The 24,570-nt window shown below is 39.5% G+C and overlaps 1 protein-coding gene across 4 annotated transcripts in view; it reads left to right on the top strand.

Moving 5' to 3' along the window:
• The window catches only part of CHCHD6 (coiled-coil-helix-coiled-coil-helix domain containing 6), a 282,327-nt gene that overhangs the window by 140,839 nt on the left and 116,918 nt on the right, over positions 1-24,570 (top strand). For all 4 annotated transcript variants that reach the window (XM_089521307.1, XM_089521314.1, XM_089521320.1 and 1 more), the window contains one exon: positions 15,909-15,979. In XM_089521307.1, coding sequence (XP_089377433.1) covers positions 15,909-15,979 — 71 coding nt within the window. The remainder of the gene's footprint in view (positions 1-15,908; positions 15,980-24,570) is intronic.

Below are 24,570 nucleotides of genomic sequence, written 5' to 3'. Positions count from 1 at the left end.
GCTCCCCTGCCGTGAATGTGTACACCTACCTCTCAGTCAGATCTGTTCAGTCTCTGCCTGGTTTGCCTTCTATGCCTTTGATGTGCTCTGAAACACAAGCAAAGGAGGGTCTGATCATTTCTCTAAAAACCTGACAGTTTGTGTGACAATCTGTCCACTAACCCACAGGCTTCCTGTCAACTAAATGAGCCTTTGAATATCAGAAGTTTTAGGAGCAGTGCTTGCCGCTTTGCTGATGTATTGAGGGGAAACTATAACAGGCTGGATGTCTAACCTGGGAGGTGTACTGCATTTCCTTTAATCATTTCTGGGACATTTCCTTGTTGTCTGGCTGATTCCTAGCCCTGCATGTGCCAGGGTTATTAAGCAATGCATGATTAGTTCAATGCTACATGGGAAGCAGTTGCAGTCTGTTGGACAATAACATTAATGAGAGGGTGGATAGCATTCCTAGGATTGGCTTTAGAAGTTTTTCATGTATTTCCTCATAGAGTCATAGGATCATAGAGTTTGAAGGAGCCTCATGGCCTATTGAGACGGACCCCCTGCTCAATGCAGGATCTTCAGCTAAAACATTCCCAACAGGTAGCTATCCAGCCTCTTTTTGAAGACGTCCAAAGAAGGAGATTCCACCACCTTTCTAAGCAATTAGTACCATTGCCAAATCACTCCTACTATCAAGAAATTCCTTCTAATGTTAAATTGAAACTTACTCACCTGTAACTTCAAACCATTAAACCTGGTTCTACCCTCGTAGAGAACAGGCCTGTCACCTCCTCTCTGTGACAGTCCTTGAGGTATTTAACAAATGCAATTGTGTCATCCCTCAGTCTTCTCTTCAGCAAGCTGAACAAGCCCAGCTCCTTCAATGCTTCCTCATATGTTTTGTTCTCCATTCCTCTTATCATCTACATTGCCCTTCTGTGAACCTACTCCAACTTGTCTATATCCTTCTTAAAATGTATAGCCCAGAACTCAACCAGTGATGTAGATGTGAGTCAATTGACTTGGACTCAAGTCTCTTTGATGACTTCACGTGGACTCAACTTGGCATTAAATGATACACTGGCTCAACTTGGGGCTTGTATATTTTTAGTGACAATCTTGTTATAATAATAATAATATCATAATAAATTTTTATTTATGTTTCGCGCCTCTCCATACGGCTCGAAGCTTGATTACAACAATAAAAACAGCAATACCATATAAAATACATAGAATAAAATAATAACATTGCTCTTAATTCAATACAATAAACAAATCATCATCTAAAATGCATAATTATAACCAGAAGTGGGATGTTTTCTTAGAGACTCTCTTATAAAAAATCAGGTGGATAGGCCCACCAGAAGAGATCCATCTTAAGTGACTTCTTAAAGGCATCTAAGGTGGTAATAAGATGGATCTCGTCTGGCAAGCTGTTCCATAGCTTGGGGGCTATGGCAGTGAATGCTCTGTGGGAAGTTGTTGTTAACCTGGTCATTGAATGTTCTAATAAATTCTTCCCAGATGTTCTGAGCGTGTGGGGCGGATTGTGTAGGGGGAGGCATTCCCTCAAGTAACTTGGACCCAAGCCATGTAGGGCTTTAAAGGTGATAACCAACACTGTGTACTGTGCCTGGAAGCTAATTGGCAGCCAGTGAAGGAATTTTAACACCGGTGTTATATGGTCCGACCTAGATGCATTTTGAACCAGTTGAAGCTTCCGAATGTGGTACAAAGGTAGCCCCGTGTAGAGCGCATTACAGAAATCTGGCCCAACTTCATCCAGAAACAGCAGCGGGCTTGATGTAAGGCTTGAAATCTGCCCAGCAGCTTTTCCTTACTGCAAATTGTTGGAGCCTTCTAAAGTGTTTGAAAAGCTTTAGAAAGATCCTTCTGCTTCAAGCCAGTTGCCTAATTTGTTTGCTGCTCCCTTCTGAGAATTTCTTTTACCTTTCTTGGTGCATGTCTTGATTTTCTAGTTACTGAAACTCCACCCCCACCCCCCAATACTTTACCACCTTTTTTTTTCCTGTTAAAGTTGGCTCTCAAACCTGTGACCTGCCTTGAGGCTTAGTAATAGAGATGAGCACGGCTGGACACGATTTGACAACCTTGTCAATGGGAAATACCTTTACCTTTTTAAGGGGGGTATAAAATGGAATCCCAGATCTTAACAGATGTGGAGCTGAATAGGAATCTCTAGTCCTCTAGATAACGACAGAACCATCACTGATTACTGATTGCATATAGCAGATTATATAGATTATATATTATTTTATATAAAAGGTCAGTGGCTTCCTCGATTGAGTCCATCCATTGGTAATATGGTCTTCCTCTTTTCCTACTGCCTTCTACCTTATCAAGCATTATTGTCTTATCTAGTGAAGTGGGTGTTCTCCATGATACATTAAAAATACAACATCCTCCATTTAATCATCTCTGCAATTGGAGAGAGTTCAGGCTTGATTTACTTCATTTCTTTATCTTTTTAGCAGTTTGCGGTATCTGTAGAACTCTTCTCCAGCACCACATTTCAAATGAGTTGATTTTCTTCATATCAGCTTTCTTAACTGTCCAGCTTTCATAACTACATAGAAATCGGAAACACAATGGCTTGGACAATCCTACCTTTAGTATTCAGTGATATATCTGGACACTTCAAGTTCTTGTCTAGTTCCTTTATAACTGCCTTTCAAAGTCCTAGTCTTCTCTGATTTCTTGACTATAGCCTCTCATCTGATTAATGACTGAGCTAAGGTATAGAAGATCTTGAACTATTTCAATGTCTTCATAATCTGCTTTAAAATTATGTAAATAATCTGTGATCATTATTTTTGTTTTCTTAATGTTTAGCTTTTAAACCTGCCTTTGCACTTTCTTTCATGACTATCTTCAGTAACCATTCCAAGTTTTTGCATTTTCTGCTAGTAGTATGGTGTCATCTGTATACCTTAAATTGTTGGTGTTCCTTCCTCCAATTTTCACACCTCCTTCCTCCAAGTATAATTCTGCTTTATGTATAATATATTCAGTTTACAAGCTAAAAATATAGTGATAAAATACAGCCTTGCCTGACCCTCTTGCCTTTTGGAAACCATTCATTTCTCGATATTCTGTTTTGTCCTAAGTACAGTATGACTTAGTAGCCTCTTGCCCTAAGTACAGATTACAGATCAGGGCAGTCAAATGTTGTAGCACACCTGTTTCTTTAAAAGCGCTCCATAGTTTCATGATGTACACAAAGGATCTATAAAGTACAAGCTGATTTTCTTCTAAAATTGTTTGGAGTGCTCCATTATCCAATATGTGTTTGCAATATGATCCCTAGTGCTTTTTCTTTTCCTGAGCCCAGCATGGATATCTGGTATTTTTAGCTCTATGTATGGTAAAAGTCCTTGTTCTGGAATTTTGAGCATCATTTTGCTTGCCTGGGAAATTAATGCAATGGTTCTGGGGCTATTGCAATCCCTGGTGTTTCCTTTCTGGAGCCTAGAATGTATATTGAGAATTTCCAGTCTGTGGGCCATCCCCCCTAATTTGTTGACAGATTTTAGTTAGAGCTAAGAGTGATCTTTTTCATAGGGGTATAATTCAAAGATAATAGCCATGTTAGTCTGTAGAATCATTCCTCAAATGCATCTGAGGAAGTAGACTGAAGTCTACGAAAGCTCGTGCTTTCATTCTTTCGGTTGGTCTCAAATGTGCTACAAAATCTCTCCACCTATCTTTTCATAGGATTATATTGAAATATGAATTCCTGTGGGAAAAATCTAATACAGCCTATTGAAATCCAGTTGTGTTTTACATAAATTACAGTTCTGGATATTTTGTAGATTTGTACCACTAGTGTTGTTTCTATCCCTGAGAATGACTGTAAAAGAGTTATTCCTTCACCCTACACTTTACGTAGTTGCTTTTGAAAATGACTAAAACTGGATCCTTCTCTCCATTTTTCATTGAACTGTTCTCGGTTTCTTTTAAAAGAGTAAGTTGCTACTTTCTTTAGTGATAAATAGCAAGGCACTCTTAATTTATATAGTGTGTATGACTGGCCAAACTGCCTAACTCTAAATGGCCCTTTGTTTTGATAGCTCATATAGCATAGGGCCAAGAAAGCCAGACCAGAGTCATGGCAACTTGCTATGGGAACATTACGCTCCATCCTTTGACTACGTCACAAGTAAACCTCTGGTCTAGCTTGGTTTGGGTTGGATTTTATTTTAGAAAGCAGAGATACAGTTCTGATGAATATATATGAAAAGAGCATTCTGCTTTTTATTTCAAATGGGTAAACTCTATGTCAGTGTCAGTGTCATAGGCCTAGCAGGTAGCCCTGTCAAATTTTTGTGTAATATTTTATGCTACCCTTCAGCTAGGAAACTAAAGCAACAAATGTGGTGTTTCACATTTCATTTCATCTTCAGGAGTGCCCTGTGAAGAAAGCTAGTCCATCAGAGGGTTTACTAGTATGATGTGCCTCAGGAAACCACGAGTTTACTTCTGGCCTTTCTAACAGGATAAATCAATAACCTAAGTAATATAAAGTTAAATCAAAGTAATATAAACAGCTTACATGCTGAGAGGACTGTGTAGGTATTAACTATCATTTTCACATGCACACTGCTTATGGTGAGATTAAGGATGCATTTAATGGAGCAGCGGGTCCTGAGCAAAAGAATCTCACTGGATTTCCTCAGGCTGAGATGTCTCCTTGACACTGCTTGTGATGTAGTGCAAAGGCTTTCATGGCTCACTGGGAACTAAAACCTTGATCTCCCCTAGCAGTCAGCACAGCACTCAACCAGGGCACCATACTGGCTGGATTTAACCATGGATTTAATTTAGATGTTAAATTGTAGATGTTGTTCTTCTATACTGATTAATCCATGTGCTGGAGAGCTGTGGTGGCCCCCTTGCTAGGACTGCCCATACTGAAATGGTCCTATTCTGCCATTGTGCCCTGCCAGAAGCCTGGAAATGTGGAAAGGGTCAATTAAGAATTACTTTCAAAGTAACATTGGCTAGTTAAATTTATCCCCTTTTTTCTCCCTGGAATTGCAGATCCATTCTGATGCTGAATGAGAATAGATGAGCCCATCCTTGACAGATGATGTCAAGAGTTCATTTTAGAAGTCTCATTAAATAGCAGCCAGTCTACTCAGTTCTATCATCTGCCATAGTGTCAGATTCTCCTGTGCCAGGTAGTGATTGTCTCAAACTTATCAGTAAATGCTCCATGTTGTGCCACATACATACAGACATGTGCTTTTTAGTTTAGCCTCACTAATCCATAATAATCACTAACCTCCGGACTCCTTTAAATGCATCAAATGGTCTGGAAAATCCACTCATTAGCTATGTTTTAAATTTCCTGATTACATGACTGTGTGGTTAAAGGGCATTAAAGGGTAACTGATTCATTTTAAGTGATTTTTCTTAGCTTTCACCTTCCTGTCTATAGCAGTTCCTAGGCTTGCCATCCTAACCCTGCAATATTTCCTCTCTGTTTTCACTCCAGTTTGTTCCATTCATTATAGTTGTCTCCCAGTGCAGAAGAAATTGGATTTTTCATTCTGGGGTCTTTGGAATGGGTTCCAGCATGAAGGCCATGTGTAAAAGAAAGCAGTTGTCCAAAAAGAAAAAAGGAAATCAATATAGATGTGTACAATACCATACAACTGAAAAATTGTTAGGGTAGAATTGTCTTAATTTGTGACCCATCAAATCACTTGGCCAGTGGCTTGGTAAACCTATTTTTGCTTGCCTGGGATTGCATAAATGGAGTAGAGAGATATTCAGCATCTGGTAAGCCACAATATATACTTGGTAGGTCATGTTTACTAGGCCTGAGTTGAGTGGTAAACCTGAGTTCAGTGGATATGCCAGCATAATTGTTATCCCAGTGCCTTAGATGTAAATTGAGAATGACTGTAATCTGCCCTTACAGATTTGCTAGGAAGATATCAATGAAATATGGATTGTAAACATTTCGTGCATTAACAACTCTGGATGAATTACTGTTGATGCTAATAATAGCTACCTTGAGAAGCTAGTCAGCATAAATTATGCTTAATACCCATAACAGTTGCCTGGAGAGACCTACTTTACAGTTTTGGAATATTTATTTGCACATTCCTTCAATATAAAATCAACAGAATTACAAATATATTCTAAATAGTTGGATGTTCCCTTGTGCTCAAATATTCAAGAAACGGCATTGCTGTCTTAAAAAAATAGTGAATACAGGAAATTATTCTGAAGAATCCTTTCTTCAGAAAGCTACATATTGGGAGTAGTTATCTTGCACATCTTAACTGATTAATTGAAAAGCACCAGGAAGGTTTCAAATACCTATGAAGTGTTCCATGCTGATTTTTTAAAAAAAATATTATTATAAGAGGCAAGTTGTATTTTGAAATAAATTGGTAAGCCCGGGTAGTCTTCTGGAATTTGGGCATATAATGCTTGCTGTAGAAGGCACCCCTGGGAGATAATGACAGCTGCATTCTGCATTTGCTGTTGCTGGAGTTTTGTCCTCGTGTTGCTTTTCTATGGATGATTTTTGTGCTTTCTGAATAACTGTTACAATTATGCCACTAGTTTTCGCATAAAATTGAAAGGGAACAGCAGCTGTATGAGGTTGCAAGGGGCCTTAATCTCCAATTTAAATAACCCTGGTTAGCCCCTGAAAAGCCTTACAGTGGATGGAAGAGCAGAAGTAAGCTGGTGCTTAATTACCCCTGGTTTTGTTGCCTTTTCTCATTTGTTTTGTTACCTTCTACAAAACAGTGTGGTATTCTTGCCTTTTGTGCACGTTGAAAGATATGCATGCTTTTCAGCTAGATGTGGGGTCCAATTCTGAACAGAAGCGAGAACTCACAACAAGGGAGGAGGCATTCTAAGTGATGTGCCTGTCAGGTGCTAGGCAGATTGCAGCATGTAATCCTGCAGCTGTCGTCTGCAGCATTTGTCAAGGCCTCTGTTGGCCTGCTCTGTTTCATCACAGGGATCGCTACCATTCATCTGGTATGGCAACATTTCAACAGCCATTAATCCTCTTTGTATCTTTAAGCGCCATGACCACTGACAAGGTTTTGTATGCTGGTGTGTCAAAATACCTTGATATAACTTTAGCTATTTCATTCTTTTCTATTTTTTAATCCAAAGAGCCTCTGATCCATGACCTCATTCTTAACCTAATGGATAAATGTGTACTACACTGTCAATGTTGTTCAGGTACCCTTGTCATCTCCTGCTGTTGCTTTAATATTAGAAAAGCACCTTTTCTTTAAAAGATTGATTTCTGATTTGTCTTGCTCTTTTTCCAGTCAAATCTCTTCCCCATATTTCACCTAGCACAGTGTGTCTCTTATGGAAATAAAATGAAACAACCTTTATCATGAGTTGAAAAAACAGTTTCACATATTTCCTGTTTCATTTTGAAGTAGGGGATCAGATTTTGCCTAAAATGGGTGAGAAACAAGTTCTATTCACTGGCCCATTTTTTGCATTAATTTGAACACTGTGATTAAGAGCTCCTTCCCATAAAATGGAATTGAAAAGGTTCATCCTTCCAAAGATGGTGTGTTTGAGGTGTTCACCCTACTATACTGTTTCAAAGGTATTTGAAGTTCACCAGGGAACAAAGCCAGTCAAGTCCAGAGAAAGTACTGTATATAACTGACTATAAGTCGAACTCATGTGTAAGTTGAGGGTAGGTTTTGGGCCCAAAATTATGGATTTTGATATCACTCACAGATAAGTCGAAGGTAAATCCAAGAATCTAAAGGATGAAGAAAAGGAAAACAATGCCAAAGGACTTAGAACATTCCAACATTTCCTAAAGGCCAGGTAGATGAGAGTGTAGAGGCGTCAGTGCTTCCAGGACAGATTACACTCTTGCCTTTCACCAGGGGATGCTTACTTTTTTTAAATAAAAGAGTTAAAGTATAGTACTTATGCTGATCTGTGGATAAGTCAACTTGGTTTTTTTGAGGTCAATTTTTGACTAAAATTTCTAGATGTATATGTGAGTATATACAGTAAACAAAATCATGCCATGGCGGACAAAGTCAAGATAAAAGCCAGAGGACATATGATAGCAGGACCTTGGCTAACTCTAAAATTTAGAACGTGTTTGGATTTTCTGTGCTGTCAAATGCTAGATATCAAAACCATAAGGGTATGCTCACTTAATCTAATGCTACTCTTTAGAACGGACTGTTACTTAATAGAAAGCAAATGTAGCCAAAGCACATAAAATCAAGAACACAAATGCCTGTAATATCCTCAGGCTTCAGGCCTTATTCTGAAAGAGCTTTGACTTGTAGAATCAACTGGTTTCATCTTGAATCTCCCAATTTATTACACAGTTGTCTCCTAGGCTTCAAGAAGAGATTAGTAAAGTTAATGAGCAACTAACCATGCTTGAAGACTGTACTCCCAAGTCAGAAGGAAATCAAATAGATGGACATAAATTATTAAATCCAAATAAAGATATATTGAGCCATGGAAAAGGGTATTTTATATTGAATAGATATGTATGTCTACCCTTTAGGATCCAATGAGGAAACTTTGACCTCAACTGCATTTTCTCATTTTGTTCCTGCTCTCTTTCTTTGAGACAGCACTTCATCAAACTGTCTGTGCCTCAACACTGCACCCGAGAGCATCTTCATCAAGCCCTGGTCTCTTTCTGCCCCCTTCTCCTGATGGCTTGTGCCTATCACAAGTCCTTTTTCCCCCCAATTTTTTTAAATTTAATATTCTTAAACTTATACCATACATAACACACACACACACACACACACACACACACACACACAAATCTTATGTTCTAATACATTATATCTAAATACCTTTAATTTACCACCTCAGGGCTCTCCATTCCCATCCTTATATTCCATCCAAAATTTCAGCTCCTCTTATGAAGGTAATTTCCTGTCTTCTTTTCTCAGTGCTTTTTCAATAATTTTTTTCTATATTTCATCAGTCATTTCTTTTCCATAATCCTTTTTTCACTTTCAGTTTACATGTTAATTTGTCATTAATCGCTGATTTCCATACTTCTTTATACCAATCCTCCAATTCTACATTTATTTTCATTTTCCAATATCTTGCGATGATTAATCTTGCTGCTGTAAACAAATTTGTTACCAAATCTTTTCCCTCTTTTTTCCATTCCCCAGAATTATATAATGATAACAAAACTATATTTAGTTGTCTATCTATTTTTATATTCATAATATTTTCTATTTCTAATATCACTTTTCCCCCAAATGTTGGTGTCAAATACCATTTCCAAACCAATTTATAATAATTTTCTTTAATCCGTACCGATAGATTTTTCAAGTGTCTTTGTTCCCAAATTTTATTCCATTCTTTATCACATAGTTTACATCCTAGCTTATCTCAAGTCCTTTGGGCAGGGACTATGTTTTGTTGCAGTCACTGGTTCTAAATGGAAGCATAACTGATAATTGTCAAATGCTGTAAAGGTGAGGCTCATTTGCTTCAGTAGAGTTTTGTAGGAGAGGTAGGCTTTGAGGAGAAATGAAAATGAGGGGCTTCGTTTGATAGATAGGGCAAAGCTACTCAATATTAATAGGGGGGTGGCATAAAAGAAATTGGGAAAGGTGATAATATAAAACAAATACCTTACATACCCTTGACCCGTGTTATCAATTGTTGTTGTTGTTGTTTTTGTCATTGTTCTATGGACTCTGTACATTTCATTGTAAAAACTCAATAAAAATTTAATTAAAAACACACACACACACAAAACAAAGACCTTCATTTATAAATTGTAATTTCAACTCTTGGACCCAAGGATGAAAATATGTTCCACGTGATATTCATTAGGATTGCATAATGTACTTCTGCATGGAGCAAGGAATTTTTGGTAGTGGCACCCACATCATGGAACACTCCTGCAAGAATTTGCCAGTCATAGGGTTTTGTCCATTTCCCAGCAAAATTGTTATTGCTGAGCCAATGGACTCTCCATCTCCCTGCTGTTTTTCACAGGGCCCTTAAGCGTGCTGCAGAGACTTGGGTGACCCTCTGAAGCAGATTTAATTCAGAATTACTTATCAAATGTGTGTATCCTCCTACCAGCATGTACCATTTGGACAGTTTACAGTAAACAAACCCCAAGATAAAAATAAACAATGATACAGCTGACTAACATATTAAGATATTAAAAAGCTAGCAATAAAACTGTTAATACAAGCAACCAATGAAAACACTAAATGCCTGCCTGAAGAGAAGATCTTAGATTATCATCTAAATGGACATAGTGAGGACAACAGGGAAAGACATATTTCTTCCATGGGGGACCACTACAAAAAAGAGCTGCTCATTACACCATAATGAATTGTAGCATCCAGAGAAGTGCTATTAAAAAACGAAAGCCTTAAAATCAACCTGAGCACTTTGAATTTGGCCTGGCAATTGACTGGTTACCAGTGCAGTTAATGCAGCCCTGGACTATCATCTTGAAAAATGTCAACTTCCAGTGAGCGGTCTGTCTTCATTATGCTACATTCTTTAAGTCTGTGGACTCTTTTGAATGATAGTTCAATATTGTATGCCTTTGTAGTAAAGTGGACTGGAGATTAATATGCATGGGCCAGGCAGTATCTGTCGTAGAGTCATAGCTCAGGGTTTGTAGTGGTGGTAGAAGGTGGGAAGTTCCCATGAATAAACAGCAGTCTGCTCACATGATATTGAATGAAACCCATAATTATTTTTATTCCACTGTAGCAGGAATGGGCAGCTTGTGGTTTTTTAGATGTTGCTGAATTGCAGTGCCCATTATTCCTCAGCATTAGCTAGGGATTATGAGAATTACACTCCAACATTTGAAACAGCTGCAGGTATATTTCCATAGGGTACCTTCCTACACTAGAGGGTAAAGACCTTTTTGTTTTTAAAAGCCATTCCAATCTAGATACTTTTTGGCGTTTTTTTAACTAGCTTCTTTTAATTGGTGTGATTTTATTGCTGTTTCTTCATTTGTGTTGTATTTGAAAGTTATTTTTAAAAATGATGTATTGCCTTGAGAACCCCATGGAAAGGTAGCTGAGAAATAAGGTGGATAAATACATGCTAATAGCCTTTTCTATCCTTTCAACATGATTAGAGAACCATATTCTTGTACCCTCTGTTTTCTGGAGGTAAAAATTCCTTCTACAACCAACATAAAGAACACTCTTGCCTGGGAACAAGCCTGTTGGCTGCTTTTCTTTTCTATTCTTTTTTCTGTCCTTGGTAGGTTAAATGTCAGCTTCATGCTGAGATTCATGTACAACATATTTGTTCCTGTTTCCCTTTCCTGCTGCTGTTTCATTGCAGATTGCTGTTGGCTAATGGTATCTGATGGGACTCCTGCAAAATATTTCATTAGGGTACCTTCCACTCCTGCTTCCTTTTCTGTCTTTTTGTCATCTTTTTGATCTTGCAAATCCAGGTCCTGGGAGAAATCAGACTGGATGAAATATGAAAATTGCTTGAAATGTAATTGGAGAAACAGTGAGACTTATGAAACCCATGGAGATAATGCTTGCACCTACTTATTCGCAATATTTAATTTTTAATGGCAGTTTTAATTAATGGATCAAAGGTCTTTGGTTTTTTCTGAGTCTCAAGTAAGAGATACTGTAGAAAGGAACTGCAGGACAGTGAAAAAAGGTGCCGTTAAAATCTCTGAGCTCCAAATTTTTAACAGGTGTGTGTAGGGAACATTTTTTTTAAAAAAAATGACTATTATATAACAAAAACACCAATAAAATCACTTAGTAGTTCACTGCCAAAATGCATTTTGAGGTGAGTACTCATCTATGATTTGTCAGTTCCTGAGAAACAGTAAAAAAAAGAAGTCAAAATCTGTGAAAATGATTCCCTACTGTGGTTTCTTTCCATAATACATAACAATATATTTAACAATAATGCTTTCATATAACAGGTTTGAAAAGAATATCAAAGCATGCTTATATAAACCTGTTAATTTATGAACTCTGCAAGAAAAGTGGTAGGAAGAAACATAGAATACAAATGTATCTAGGAGAGGCAGACCTACAAAAAGAATTAGTGACCTTTCTGTGTTCAGTCCTGGTTTTTTCCCCTTAAATATTGGCAAGACATTGCAAGAAAGTAAGAATAAACACAGTAGGAAAATTTTATCTGAGTGGCCATGGCAAGGAGAACTCGGAGAGAAAATAAAACTTGAAATAATCATGATAAAATCTGTAAAGGACATGCAAGAATGCAGAAAGAAAATGTACAGTGGCCCCTTGATATCTGCTGTGGTTTGGTTCCAGGAACTGCCGTGGATACCAAAATTCTTGGATGCTCAGGACCCATTAAATACAATGGATAGTAAAATGATGTCCCTTATATAAAATAGCAAAAAATAAGGTTTGCTTTTGGGAATTTTCATCTTTTTGGAATATTTTTTCTAATCTATGGAAGCTTGAATCCGTGGATCTGAAGGGTTGGCTGTAAATGTATTTCTTATCTGTCATACTGTGTTTAATCCACCCCACACACTCTGAATGGATTATTTAATTTGTGTAAATCTATTTAGCCTGTCACCATTAAAACAGTAAGTTACAGAGAAAATGTATCCATGTAATATTTGTTACTGTTAATGTAGATGAACTGGAGAAGAATCACATTCCACACTATGTCAGTGGTTCTCAAAGTTAGGGCCCATTCATACTTATGATTTTGTACCAAGAAGATCCGGGTCTCTTCGGCGATGCCATCCCACATTGATTGAGATCATAGTTCTCACTATGTTTACCACAATCGAATTTTCTGTTACCATTCACACTTGAACAGCAGCGGCAGTGGCAGCAGTGGTTGGAGGGGCCAGGAGGAAGAGGAGAAAGGAGGAAGACGGAGGAAGGAGAGCAGGGATGTGTCATCTCAGGAAGAGAGGAGAAGGAGGAGGAAGAGGGAGGAAGAAGAGGCAATGTCAGGCAGTGGCCACACTCAGCCTCAGAAGATTTGCCTCGTTTCTGACTTATGACGACCCTAAGGTGAAGCTATCATGGACTTTTCATGGCAGGGTTTGTTCAGAACAGGTTTGCCATTGCCTTCCCCTGAGGCTGAGAGAGTGTGACTTGCCCGAGGTCACCCAGTGGGTTTCATGGCCCAGCAAGGAATCAGACAAATCCAATGCTTCTTAGCTGTGCTCAAAATGGAGGACACTTGGATAGCAGTGGCGTTCCCAGCCTGGGTGAGACCTAGTGTGGGGGGGTTGGCTTTCCTGGGGTAGAGCTTGAGGGTGGCATCAAAAGAGCAACCATCACCCAATGCCTTCTGGCAGGCTCCTACCCCCTGCGAGGCTTGACTTCCCAGCCTTGCAGGGCAGGAACTGGGGACACTGGGTTCTCCACTGGGTGTCACCTGCCTTTGGTGGTGTCACCCGGTATGGCCCGCACCCCCCGTGACACTACTGTTGGATAGGAGTGGGGAATGTAGGACAGGTCCTGGGAAAGGAGGATACCTGGTCACCCCTGTCTGTGGGGCGCTCTCCTCTCAACTGTTGCTAAAAGAGAAACCAGGGAGTGGAGCGGATGAGAAGAAAAACAGCCTTGTGCCCCAAATGCCCGTAAGCCGGCACTTGGGCTTCTTCCCCTCTGACTCACCTGCACTTGGTTTCTCAGTCTCAGGGAGTGGAGAGGGCGGCCGTTGTTCAACAGCTGAGGCAACAGGAGCACGGGCTGCTGCTCCAGAAGGGGCTCCACTGCCAGTTCCAGGATGCTGAGAGGCCCTTCAACTCACTTCAGACTAATGGGAACAACCCTGAGGTGAACCTATCATGGTTATCCCCCCCTGGGGTTGAGAGAGTGTGATTGTCCCCAAGGTTTACATGGCGGGGTAGGGGAACATGAACCCTGGTCTTCAGAGTCACAGGCCCGATTTAAACGGGCGCTATGAGGCACCCCCACCACGTGTGAGGGGCAGCACTTTCAAACGCCCCTCGCATGTGACGGGGGTGAAAAAATGGCGGCGCCCTATACACATGGGCGCTGCCATTTTGACGTGACAGACGCCTAGTGTCCGCACATCTCGGCGCCTTCATGGCACTGCAAGTGCACCATTGGCGTCTTGCAGCATCATAATGGCAGCGCAGAAAGAAGCCGCTATTTGCGGCTTCTTTTTGTTGCGCTGTGGAGCTGCACGGTTTGTCCGCTGCGGCTCCCTTGCGCAGCAAACTTGGGCGGTCTGTATCCCGCCATAGTCCAACACACAAACCACTACAGCTCTGTTGGGGAAATGAGTAGCCCTCACTCTTTCTAAGTATGTGGGTCTGAAGGGGAAACTGAAGGCCATTTCCACTTCCTCCTGTCTAGAGGAGGAATTCCTAAATGTCCTCCATGTTGAAGTGAGGAGAGAAAGGAGGAGGAAAGTGGCACCGCTGCGATATGGAGAGCAGGGAGGAGGAGAAGGGAGGATAGCATTTGAGAGTCCTGTGCAATCCTGATCGATCTGGTAGTGTGTTCTCACAACCAAAAGATCCGGTTGTGTGTTCTCACAACCAAAAGATCCGGATCGTTGCGGGATCAACCAAAAGGTGCGGTAAGGGACCCGGTGCCAAACCAGGTTAAATTGGTGTTTTTGTGCCCTGCTCCCCCGCCACGCAAACTGCACTGACTGCAATTGGGGCCAGTATGAACTCCAGCGAAATAACCTGGGTTCCACACTAGGTTATTTCATAGTGTGAATGGGGCCTTTGTTCCCACGTTGCTCTGTTACAGCTCTTAGGGGCCCTGACCATTGACAGTGCCAGCTAGAGCTTCTGGATGTTTTAGTGCTGCAACATCTTGGGACCCAAGTTTGGGGATCCTTGCTTTATGTGATAACTGTGTTTGGGGCAAAGTTCCCACAATGTGAGCATCTGGATGTAATTGTCTTGAGGCCTATAATACAAGAGATAAACACGGAGGCAGTAAAACAGCGTATGACATAATTAAAGATCACAAGACAAGCCAGTAAGTAGACCCTCTCACTTTCCTTAAGCTCAATCATAATTGTTTTGTTAGTTTGGGATGCGGTATAACTTGCATGTTGTTTGCTATCTAGTCAACTAGAAATGAGCTCCTTCTTCCCAATATAGGCAGGATTTCTTTGCATGGTTTTACTTTATACAATGAAGTTGTCATGCTGGCAAAATTGCTGTGGTATCTTAAGTTTATGTGGTATTTAATGAAAATAAAAATGGTATACTTTCAAAGAATCACTTGTAAGAAATCTGTCTGGGCTTTTACATTATTGATGCTAATTTTTCTTTCAGTTCACCTGTGTTGTATATGATGCTTTTAATGTGCTTATTGTGGTCTTTAGCTTTACTCATAAATTACTGGTCATGTGGTTCCTAAGACTCATGGGTTTTACTTCACATAAACTATACTTCCCAGGAAGGGACAGACAGTTGTTAGGGAAAATACTGACTTTTCCCTTCACAGTTCATTTGTTTTTGTGTGTGTGTGTGACTAATTTATCCTTTAATACTGAATGTAATAAGCATGGATGGGATTATTCTCATGCTATTTCATACTATGGACACATATCAGCTATACAGATGCAGACTGATTGGTTGTAATGTAAATCAGTTTGGTAATTGTTTGTTTTGATGGGCTTTTTCATTCTGGGGGTCCTTTTGGTGCCCTGGTACAGTGTTTCCTAACTTGTTCCCCTCCATCTAGATGTTTTGAACAATTCCCTTCTGTTCTAGACAGCATGGCCAAAGTTAGGGACTGTTGAAGGGCACCAGTTTGGTGAAAACTGACTTCACGAATAAATCCATTAATCTATGATGGCTCCATTTTTAAAAATTATTTAAGAATTGTAGTACTGGACTGTGAATTTTTAGAAACTTTTTTATGCTGACTGATGCTTTTCTTGATTTTCAGAATTCTGAAATCTACAAGATGACTTTGGCTCAGTACAGTGATGCAGTTACCAATGCAGAAGATCAGATTAGGTAAGAAACCAATTTCTAACCTTGCTCTTCATGCTTAAAAATATTGTCTAGTCCAGGGATAGGATTTATATGGCTCTCCAGATGTTGTTGAACTGCACCTCCCAGTATTCTTCACCATTAGCTACACTGGCTAGAGCTGCTGGGACTTCTAGTCCAGCATGATTCAAAGTCCTGTATTATTCCCACTCATGGTCTAGATGTGTAAAAATAAGGACCAACCTTTCCATCTACATGGTGGGCCACCAGCCAGTACTGTTCAAAGTAGGGCACTATGGTAAAATCAGCAAAGAAAGCTAACAAAAGACCAGACCAGAATAGATAATAATGTATTTCTCTCTAATCTTTATAAAGTAAGGACCACAAGCTCCTGAGCTGAATCTATTCCTCAAAGATTCTCCAGAAAACTATACCCCCTTTTCTATGACACCATGGTGTCATTGTGGTATCCCAGTTTTTGAATTAGAAGCTTTCTTATTTTTAAAGATTGAAATGTTTCTCCTAAGGCTTAGTAACTATTTTAGCTTGACATTTTTAGTACTACCAATTAAGCCTTGGTTACTGGAGGTAAGAGTTTTAATTTAAAATGTGCTGATACTTTCAGTCTTTCTTTTCCTACACATTCCCAAAACACCTCTGAAGTAGAATTCATTGCTGCAAAGCAATATTGGGTTACTGCTGGGAACTGGGGGTGGGAGGGGGTAACCACCAACCCAGTGAGGCTGAATCCCTCAGTTTATACTACCAGGAAAAAAGGGCCTCCATTTACCTTTTCCACAGTACATCTACAAGTTGAGCAAGGGAGCACATGCCTTGCTGGGCGTGGGTTAGTACTTCCAGAAAGTTTACAGGAATACCACTTGCTTCACTCTGCATGACTTCCTTTGACATGGAAGCAGTTTGTTTAAAAGCAGGTATGTTGCTTGTTGGGAGTGGGGTGGGTTGCTTTCAGTGACAGCACTGTAGCAAAGCTCTCAAGGACCTTGGGGTGACATAAAGACAGCTGGGCATGCATCTTTCTTGCCTACTCCTCTTACAAAGTTTGTAGCATACATGTACTCATTTATTTTGGAAGCAAGAGGATTCTGCAGCATAACATAGGAAATCTGCTTGATCAGGGTGAATGAAGTTCAATTTTGGTTCAGCCTCTTTTTCACATGGGATCTACTTAGATGTCTATTTTACCTTGGCCTGGCTTTGATCTTGCCTTATACCTCACTCTTCCAAAGTTTGCTGGAGCACAAATGAGAAATAATGGTATTTTATTGTTGTAGTATGAGGAAAGTAATTGATTGCATCCAGAGAAATATGCATGTTTCTCGCTTGCGTTTGTGGTGAGAATCAGTTTGGTAACCATTCATTTTCTTTTTAATTCCTGCGGTCCCTCACTTTGGTGCTCTGATGCAGTCTTCTTCCCCTACAAGGTTTTTGAGAGTCCCTGTCTTCCCCCTCTTCCAATTTAAGGAGGGCAATTTGAGCTCAGGTATCCTAAATCATTTCAGTCTATCCTTGGGCCATGATTTCATCCTGGCTGTGTGGTGGCGACCAGGTGGTGCTGTATACAGCTTTGAACCCCAGGGCCAAACTGCCATTGATTGGCCAGGGAGGTGCCCAAAATGTCTCCATTTGTGCCTGCCACCTTCATGGCAGCAGTTGCCATCCCAGATTCCTATGTGAGTACACCAGTGAACCTTATCCTTATCCTCAAAGAGGATCTCAGCCATAGTCTGCAGTAACCCTCAGAGTGGTAATATCAAGTAGACAATTTAAAGAACGTGGGGCAGGTGGAGTGATAGACAAATAAATGGTGACAAATTAGACATTAGGTGTTAATTAAAAGAACACAAACTACTTTTCTCAAAATATTGTATTTATCTTCACACCGAGATGGCTTTTGTTACTTTGTTCCATCTTTTTGTCACTTAATATGTGTTTCATATTCTATGTCTGTTTATATGGTGATGTATGTTTCATATTTTAAGCCTATTTATATGGTGGTGACAATGTCGAAGACAGCAGTTGCAGTGTTTTAATAAGAAAATATATCATCCCAATTGAAAGCTCTTACAGTGTCTGAGCAGTTATACTTGTAAGATCGTGACAATCCATATTAAAATCACACTTTAAAATCATGATAAGCCATATTGCATTTACTAAGCAGCTGGCTATAAAGAAATACAGTTTGGAATTGAGGGCAAAATAAAGAGGTCTATTTAGATTCTTAAATGTTAGCCACAAGAATTTTATAATAATTATATGCATAGAGTTGTTATTGTTACTGTTTTTATATATCCTGCCTTTTCAAATAGAACTGGGAGTCAAAGCATATTACAGAAATTAAAATAGATACAGATAGAAAACACATATAGATAAAAACATATAAACATTTGAATAAAAAAATAATTAAATATACAATAAATTCCATCTGCATAGAACTCCAGCTCAAAGCCATTCTCCTTCCAGAGACCAGTTGCTGCTGCTGGTGACATCAGGGTGGCAATGGAAAAGCATCTCAGTGGTTTCAGTATTTTTGTCCAAATTACCAAATCCACATCTTACCTCAAAAATTTGCATATCTGTGATCCTTGTGGTATTCTGTGATATTCTGCCTACATTTACAAAACACAAATGGCTAAAATATGTACATTTGTAAAATCTGCACAAGTGCACACCAACATCTACAAAAATGTGTATTTTAAGAAACATACATAAATAAATGTGTACACTATGGAAAATGGGTAGAGAAAATGCATACAGATTGGTATGTGAGAAAGAAAAAAACCAACAATGTTTCACAAGCTGACATGAAGCAAGGTTAGAATAAAAGTGCAGATGAGTTTGGAGAAACCCAGTGAAATCAAGACTGAAACTTTTTCATATCCCTACATCAGTGGAAGCAGCAGTCTTTGTGTGAATTCGCAGATGACCACTCGAAGAAATACCATTACAGGTGAGCAACCTGTCCATATCCAGCTCTCTTCTGGGCCGGCATTCTCTGAAGATGCCAGCCCCAGGTGCTGGCAAAATGTCAGGAATAAACTCTTCTAGAACATGGCCACATAGCCCGAAAAAACCCACAAAAAACTAGGGATGCCTGCCATGAAAGCCTTCGACTTCACTTCAGACAGTGTTTTTCATAAGTGCTGGGCATCCTATAAAGGCAACAATAATGTTGACGGCTGTTTCCATTATACTTTTATTTATTTATTTTTAAGTTTAATTAATTAATTAATTTGTACCCCATTTTATTCCTGACTCAAAGTGGTTTAACAATCAATCAATCAATCAATCAATCAATGGCACATTGTTTTTGGATTGCTAGAGTTGCTTGGACAATGGAGCAATCAGGCAGGACATGCCAATCTTCCAAAAAAGTGACAGAAAGCAAAATCACACCCATAGAACCAAAGTTGCTAACATATTACATACATTTTTGAAGTGTGCACTCTCAAAAATAAGTTCTTATAGTAAATATTTTAAACATTGGAAAGCAGTCATTAAGTTATGAAGGCCTTTTCACCAGTTGTCTTCAATCTTTGAACTCATGATATTGATGCCAAATATGTCTCACGAACTGTTTCTAGTTGCCAAGAAAACAATTAGAAATACAGAGATTGTTCAGGATTTCCTACAATAAACAGTAAAGTGAAAAGATTAATATATGAGGTTGTGTCTTCAATTTGCTATTGTTTATTGTGTCAAGGCAATGTGTGAATTGTCTGTGTGAATACTTTTAGCACATTCCATTTGAGGCATTATCTGAGCTATCCACATTTTCTTTATTATGCTAACTTGAATAGGGAGGCATTGCTCAAAATTAAGATTGTTGTCAATGGCTTCCTGATTATTTTAGCAAGACTAGGTCAAGTACAGTTTTAGAAAGAATTCTCCACCTTCCCCTTGTTTATACCTCAGCAATTATGACAGTATTTTCTGTTAGCAGTATCAGATTTCATCTAGTACAGTATCATTATCAATTCAACTTCCTTATTTCTCACTGCCTACACATTTTAAAATACCATTGTATTATACGTTGTGAGCCATGTATTATATATTGTAAGAAATAAAGTTGTTGTTGTTGTTGTTGTTATAGTTTGAGTGCTGGACTACAACTCTGGAAACCAGGGTTCTTCCCCATGTGGCCATGAAGCCCACTGGGTGACCTTGGGCAAGTCACATGTTCTCAGCTTCAGGGGAAGGCAATGACAAATCTCCTTTGAAACAATGACAAACATCCTCTGAACAAATTTTGCCAAGAAAACCCCATGATAGGCTTGCCTCTAGATAAGTTGGAAATGACTTGAAGACTCAGAACAACAACAAATTACATGTTTTGGGATCTCACTGGCCTGTCATATCATACTTACTCAACTAAAACTGATAACTTGGCAGAACTGTGTCCTAAAGCTGCATAGAGTTGCAGCTGATATGGGAGGTGTCTTCTACTGTTTGTAGGAGAATGTATATTATACATCTGAGGAAAAATGTAAAAGGAAAAGTCTAGGTAGTGCTAATCTAAGATGCTATAATGTCTCTGAGCTGTGAGCCAGAAGCAAGAAAGACCCTGGTTCAAAGTGACCATGGAGTGCATAGGTAGCTTCATTGAGCAAATCTCACATACTTGCCTCAGCTCACCATATACAATATGGAAGTGATAGTAACAAGCTATCATTACAGGGCTAGTGTAGATGAAGTGATTTGACCATGCAAAGTGTTACCTCAGTTTTAATATTAGTATTATCCAGTTGTGCTGGGATTGGCAATCCTAATTTTTCATGGAGTGGCACATATCTATTTTGCATGGTTTAGATAGGCAACAAGTGAGCATCTTTCTAATAATTAATAATAATTTGTTTTATTTATATACCGCTATTCCAAAGATCATAGCGGTGAACAGCAAGTAAGCTAATTAGCAAGTAAGCTAATTAGCAAGTAAGCTAATTTGCCCTCAACAGTCTGGTTACTCATTTTAGCGACCTTGGAAGGATGCAAGCCTGAGTTGAGCTTGGGCCCTTTCTCTCTTTATCCTTAGTGAAATTCTATGATTGAAATCAGTAGGACTTGATAGGCACAGCTTCTTGGGATGTTTGGTCCTGTTCATTATTTCTGAAGCCCTGTTGATAAGTATCCTTTCTTATCTTTTCACATACACCACTAAATGTAGACAGTACTAATGTAGTGGAAGACTCAACATTAATTGCAGTCTCAGTCTAATAATGCTGTTTAAACTATAGATTACAGAAGACTGAACAGGAGTGATTAAGCCACAGATAAATATGGCCAATCTACTAATTTTTTCAGATGGAATGTAGGAGAATTATTTTATATGCTCAGAGTTGTGTCTGTATTTAGAATTGTTTAGGCATGATATTCCAGTCCAGGGTAGATTAAGGTATACTACTTTACAGCTTATTTAGAGCTGTGTTGGGCAGCTACCAAAAGTCCACGGATAGTATGCACCCTCCACTAGACCTCAAAAGACTGTCCCCTCTTCCATGTTCCTGACCCGGACTTTTTATTTGCTACTCGAAATGCCTCCTGCATCCTATATTAGCCATAGGGATGGTGTTACTTCTGGCTTACAAGGCTCCGAACCAACGATCTGACACACTACCTTCTCCATTACAGATGCTGGGGTCTTTATGTTTTGAGGGGAGACAGCTATCTTTACTACATCACAGCCTAAGGAGGCTTTTGTTTGACTGTAGTGCAGAGGAGGGTCTTCTGTGTTGTGGCAACACCATGTGGAATAATCTCCCCATATACCATGGCTTTCAGCATTGTATATTTCTGCTGTCAGTTAATGATCTATTTAACAATGCATTGTCCTTATCATTTTGTTGGGTATTAACATTGCAAGTTACCTCTGATTTCCAATGAATTGTTTTCAACTGATTTTATCATTTTTTATTTTTACAGCTTTATATTTTTACACATTGTGTAGTAAAGCAGTATATAAATGCTTTGAAATAAAATAAAACCGATTGACCCCTTTGCTGCACTAGTATGTGGGTTACTGAATTGCCCTCTTTTTGTTTTCTGTTCAACAGAGCAATTGGATTTAGCCCCTAGCCCTTTTGTTCAGTTCATATATAAACACAGCTGTTTTTCCCTCTTAAAACTGTGATAGGAAATAGGATTTTCCTACTCTTTAGTTCTAAAGTTACCACTCACTTGCCATTTCTCATGGTGAATTACAAGTATGAGGCTATTTCTTTCCCACACACACACCTCCTTCTGTTTTTGTCACCTTCTGCCTGGCACCATCTTTTATATGTCCCATTTACTGCACTTGGATAAACTATAAACAGAATTTCCTCAGCAGCCAGTGGCAGCTCCTATTTTTTAGAAACCAAATGGCAGCCTGAGTAGAAGAGGCACGGATTATGGAGGCTGCTTCTTTGGCATTGCTAAGCTTCTGTAGCATCCCTTTCCATTCATTTTCTCGTCCTCTCGACCATCTGCAGCTCTGGCACAAGTGGCCTAGTGCATTAAAGGGCTTTTTATTTTCTCTGGATGAATAATGCTAACTGGTATTTATGACAGCACTTCACCAGTCCAGAGTGTCATTCAAAACTCCTCTAACAAGTCTACATGATAAAAAACAATGGTTTTTTTGGGGTGTGTGTGTGTGGAGGACGAGTCACGCTCTTTCTTTAAGACAGTGGCCGGAGGGGGGGGGTTGTACAGAAAGGACAATAATTGGCTTGTGCCAAAGCATCTGCAACAATCAAATGACAGGTATATTAACCTGTGGCAACAGCTGAAAAGAGGTGTGAAGGTCTCAAAATCCCTTCTTACATCTGCCTGAGGTGGTTGGGACCTCCAGAGGCCATCTATCTTAATTGCCACCACTTGCATAGCAACACAATAAGATGTTCCTGTGATTCCACTTGCACTTTCCATCTCTGACCCTTCAGAGACTAACATCCCACCCCTGTGGAGAAATTACTACAGAGCAAAAGGCACGTGAAAGGAATATAGAAGAGGAGCAGTACTTTTAAAGGAAGGATTTGTTCTGCACAAGAAACATTAGCAAAAAGTTATCTGCGACATGAAGGCACCTCCCTTTAGGCACACTTAGTAAAGTTACAAATTACAGAATAGTCTAAATCATTTCAGCCATGGTTTAGCAAGCCCTGACATGACTAGTTAAATACATTTCCTATTTTACTTGCAGTAGAATCATGAGTCCTGGATGTTCATTAGGGTACTCAAGAGTCTGGAGTTCACCCCACACAGGTGGGACAGACCTCCAGTTTTCAAATAATCTTTGTTAGATTTTCGTCACCTTGTAGTCACCTGAGGCATTTGTTAATTTCCTTGGAAGGTCTGAAAACTTCTCCCAGGTTGGCCATCTTGCTTGTCAGTTGACTCTCATGATCTCTGATATATTTCTGACTGACCCTGCAATAAAAATGTAACTTAATCTCATCACATCATAAACTGTTTGTTACCTGAAGGGAAGATTATTTTCCCAGCTGTGCTGCCCAGACAATGAGAAGACCCATTATCACAGGAGAGTATCACTCTTGACCTGCAGGTAACCAGATCCAATATGACTGGTTCTGTTTAACACCTGGATATCTTACATCCATGTTCTTGTACAACTTCTTAAGACATTTCTTCCCTAACACATTTTCACTTCTTTTTGGTTTGGATGTTCTCTAGTCTCTTTTTCCTAACAAAGAGACACCTAGCAACAGGCACCTACTGATCAGCGTTTGGAGGAGTAGCAGCTTTTCCCCCACCTTCCTTGATGTGCCCTCATTGCGTGCATGCTGTGTTGGTCTGGAGAGTTGCCATGAAATATATTGTCTGTTTGATTTTACTACAATAGCTGTATCATTTTGTGTGTGTATGTGTTAACCAGTGGAATTAAAGGCTGGAGACTTAGATCTAAACTCTCTCTCTCTCAATCTCTCTCACACATTCTGCTGTTTAGCAAACTCTTCACATCAACGATCACCAACAAAAGAAGCTGCATGTAAATAGAAAGCCAGTTCTCCCCACCTTTTACTTCACTCCCTGTCCTTTTCTCGCTGCTCAGAGAGCCATGACGCAGGCTAGGTTTAGAGAAGACAACTTGTTAATCCCCTCCTAGCTACAGAGAATAAAATAGCATTTCATTCCAAGTTCTATTAATGCGCTCGCTCCTGGGATAAAGCAAGACTCCCAAAAGGCAGTGGCCAATTCCCTCCTCCCTTTCTGCATCCTCTTTGTCTTCTTTTGAGTGTTACATTTAGATTAGCTTTTGCGGATTAAATGTTTTTGCAGTTTCTGAATCTGTTAGGGGGTGGAAAAGAGGGAGGAGAAAATCCGTAAAGATGCTCTGGCTTAGTGCAGGTGTTCCTAATGTATTCTCTAAAGGCTACTGAAAATATTATTTTTCGTGTAAAATTTTATCTGTCTGTCTGTCTGTCTTTCTTCTTCTTCTTCTTCTTCTTCTTCTTCTTCTTCTTCTTCTTCTTCTTCACAACCACCACCACCATCATTATAATATTTGGAAGCAGCAAGATGAAAGTGGACACCTGACACCTTCTTTGTAAAGCTGCACAAGCATGATGGTGTTTGGCGGATTAAGAAGTTGTTAA

This window comes from Sceloporus occidentalis, unplaced genomic scaffold, assembly GCF_023333645.1.
Source record: "Sceloporus occidentalis isolate IW3139 unplaced genomic scaffold, rSceOcc1.0.p SCAF_1, whole genome shotgun sequence".
In the NCBI taxonomy this organism is placed as follows: Eukaryota; Metazoa; Chordata; class Lepidosauria; order Squamata; family Phrynosomatidae; genus Sceloporus; species Sceloporus occidentalis.
The sequence above is the reverse complement of the archived record's forward strand: the minus strand, read 5'-3'. Positions and strand labels throughout refer to the sequence as shown.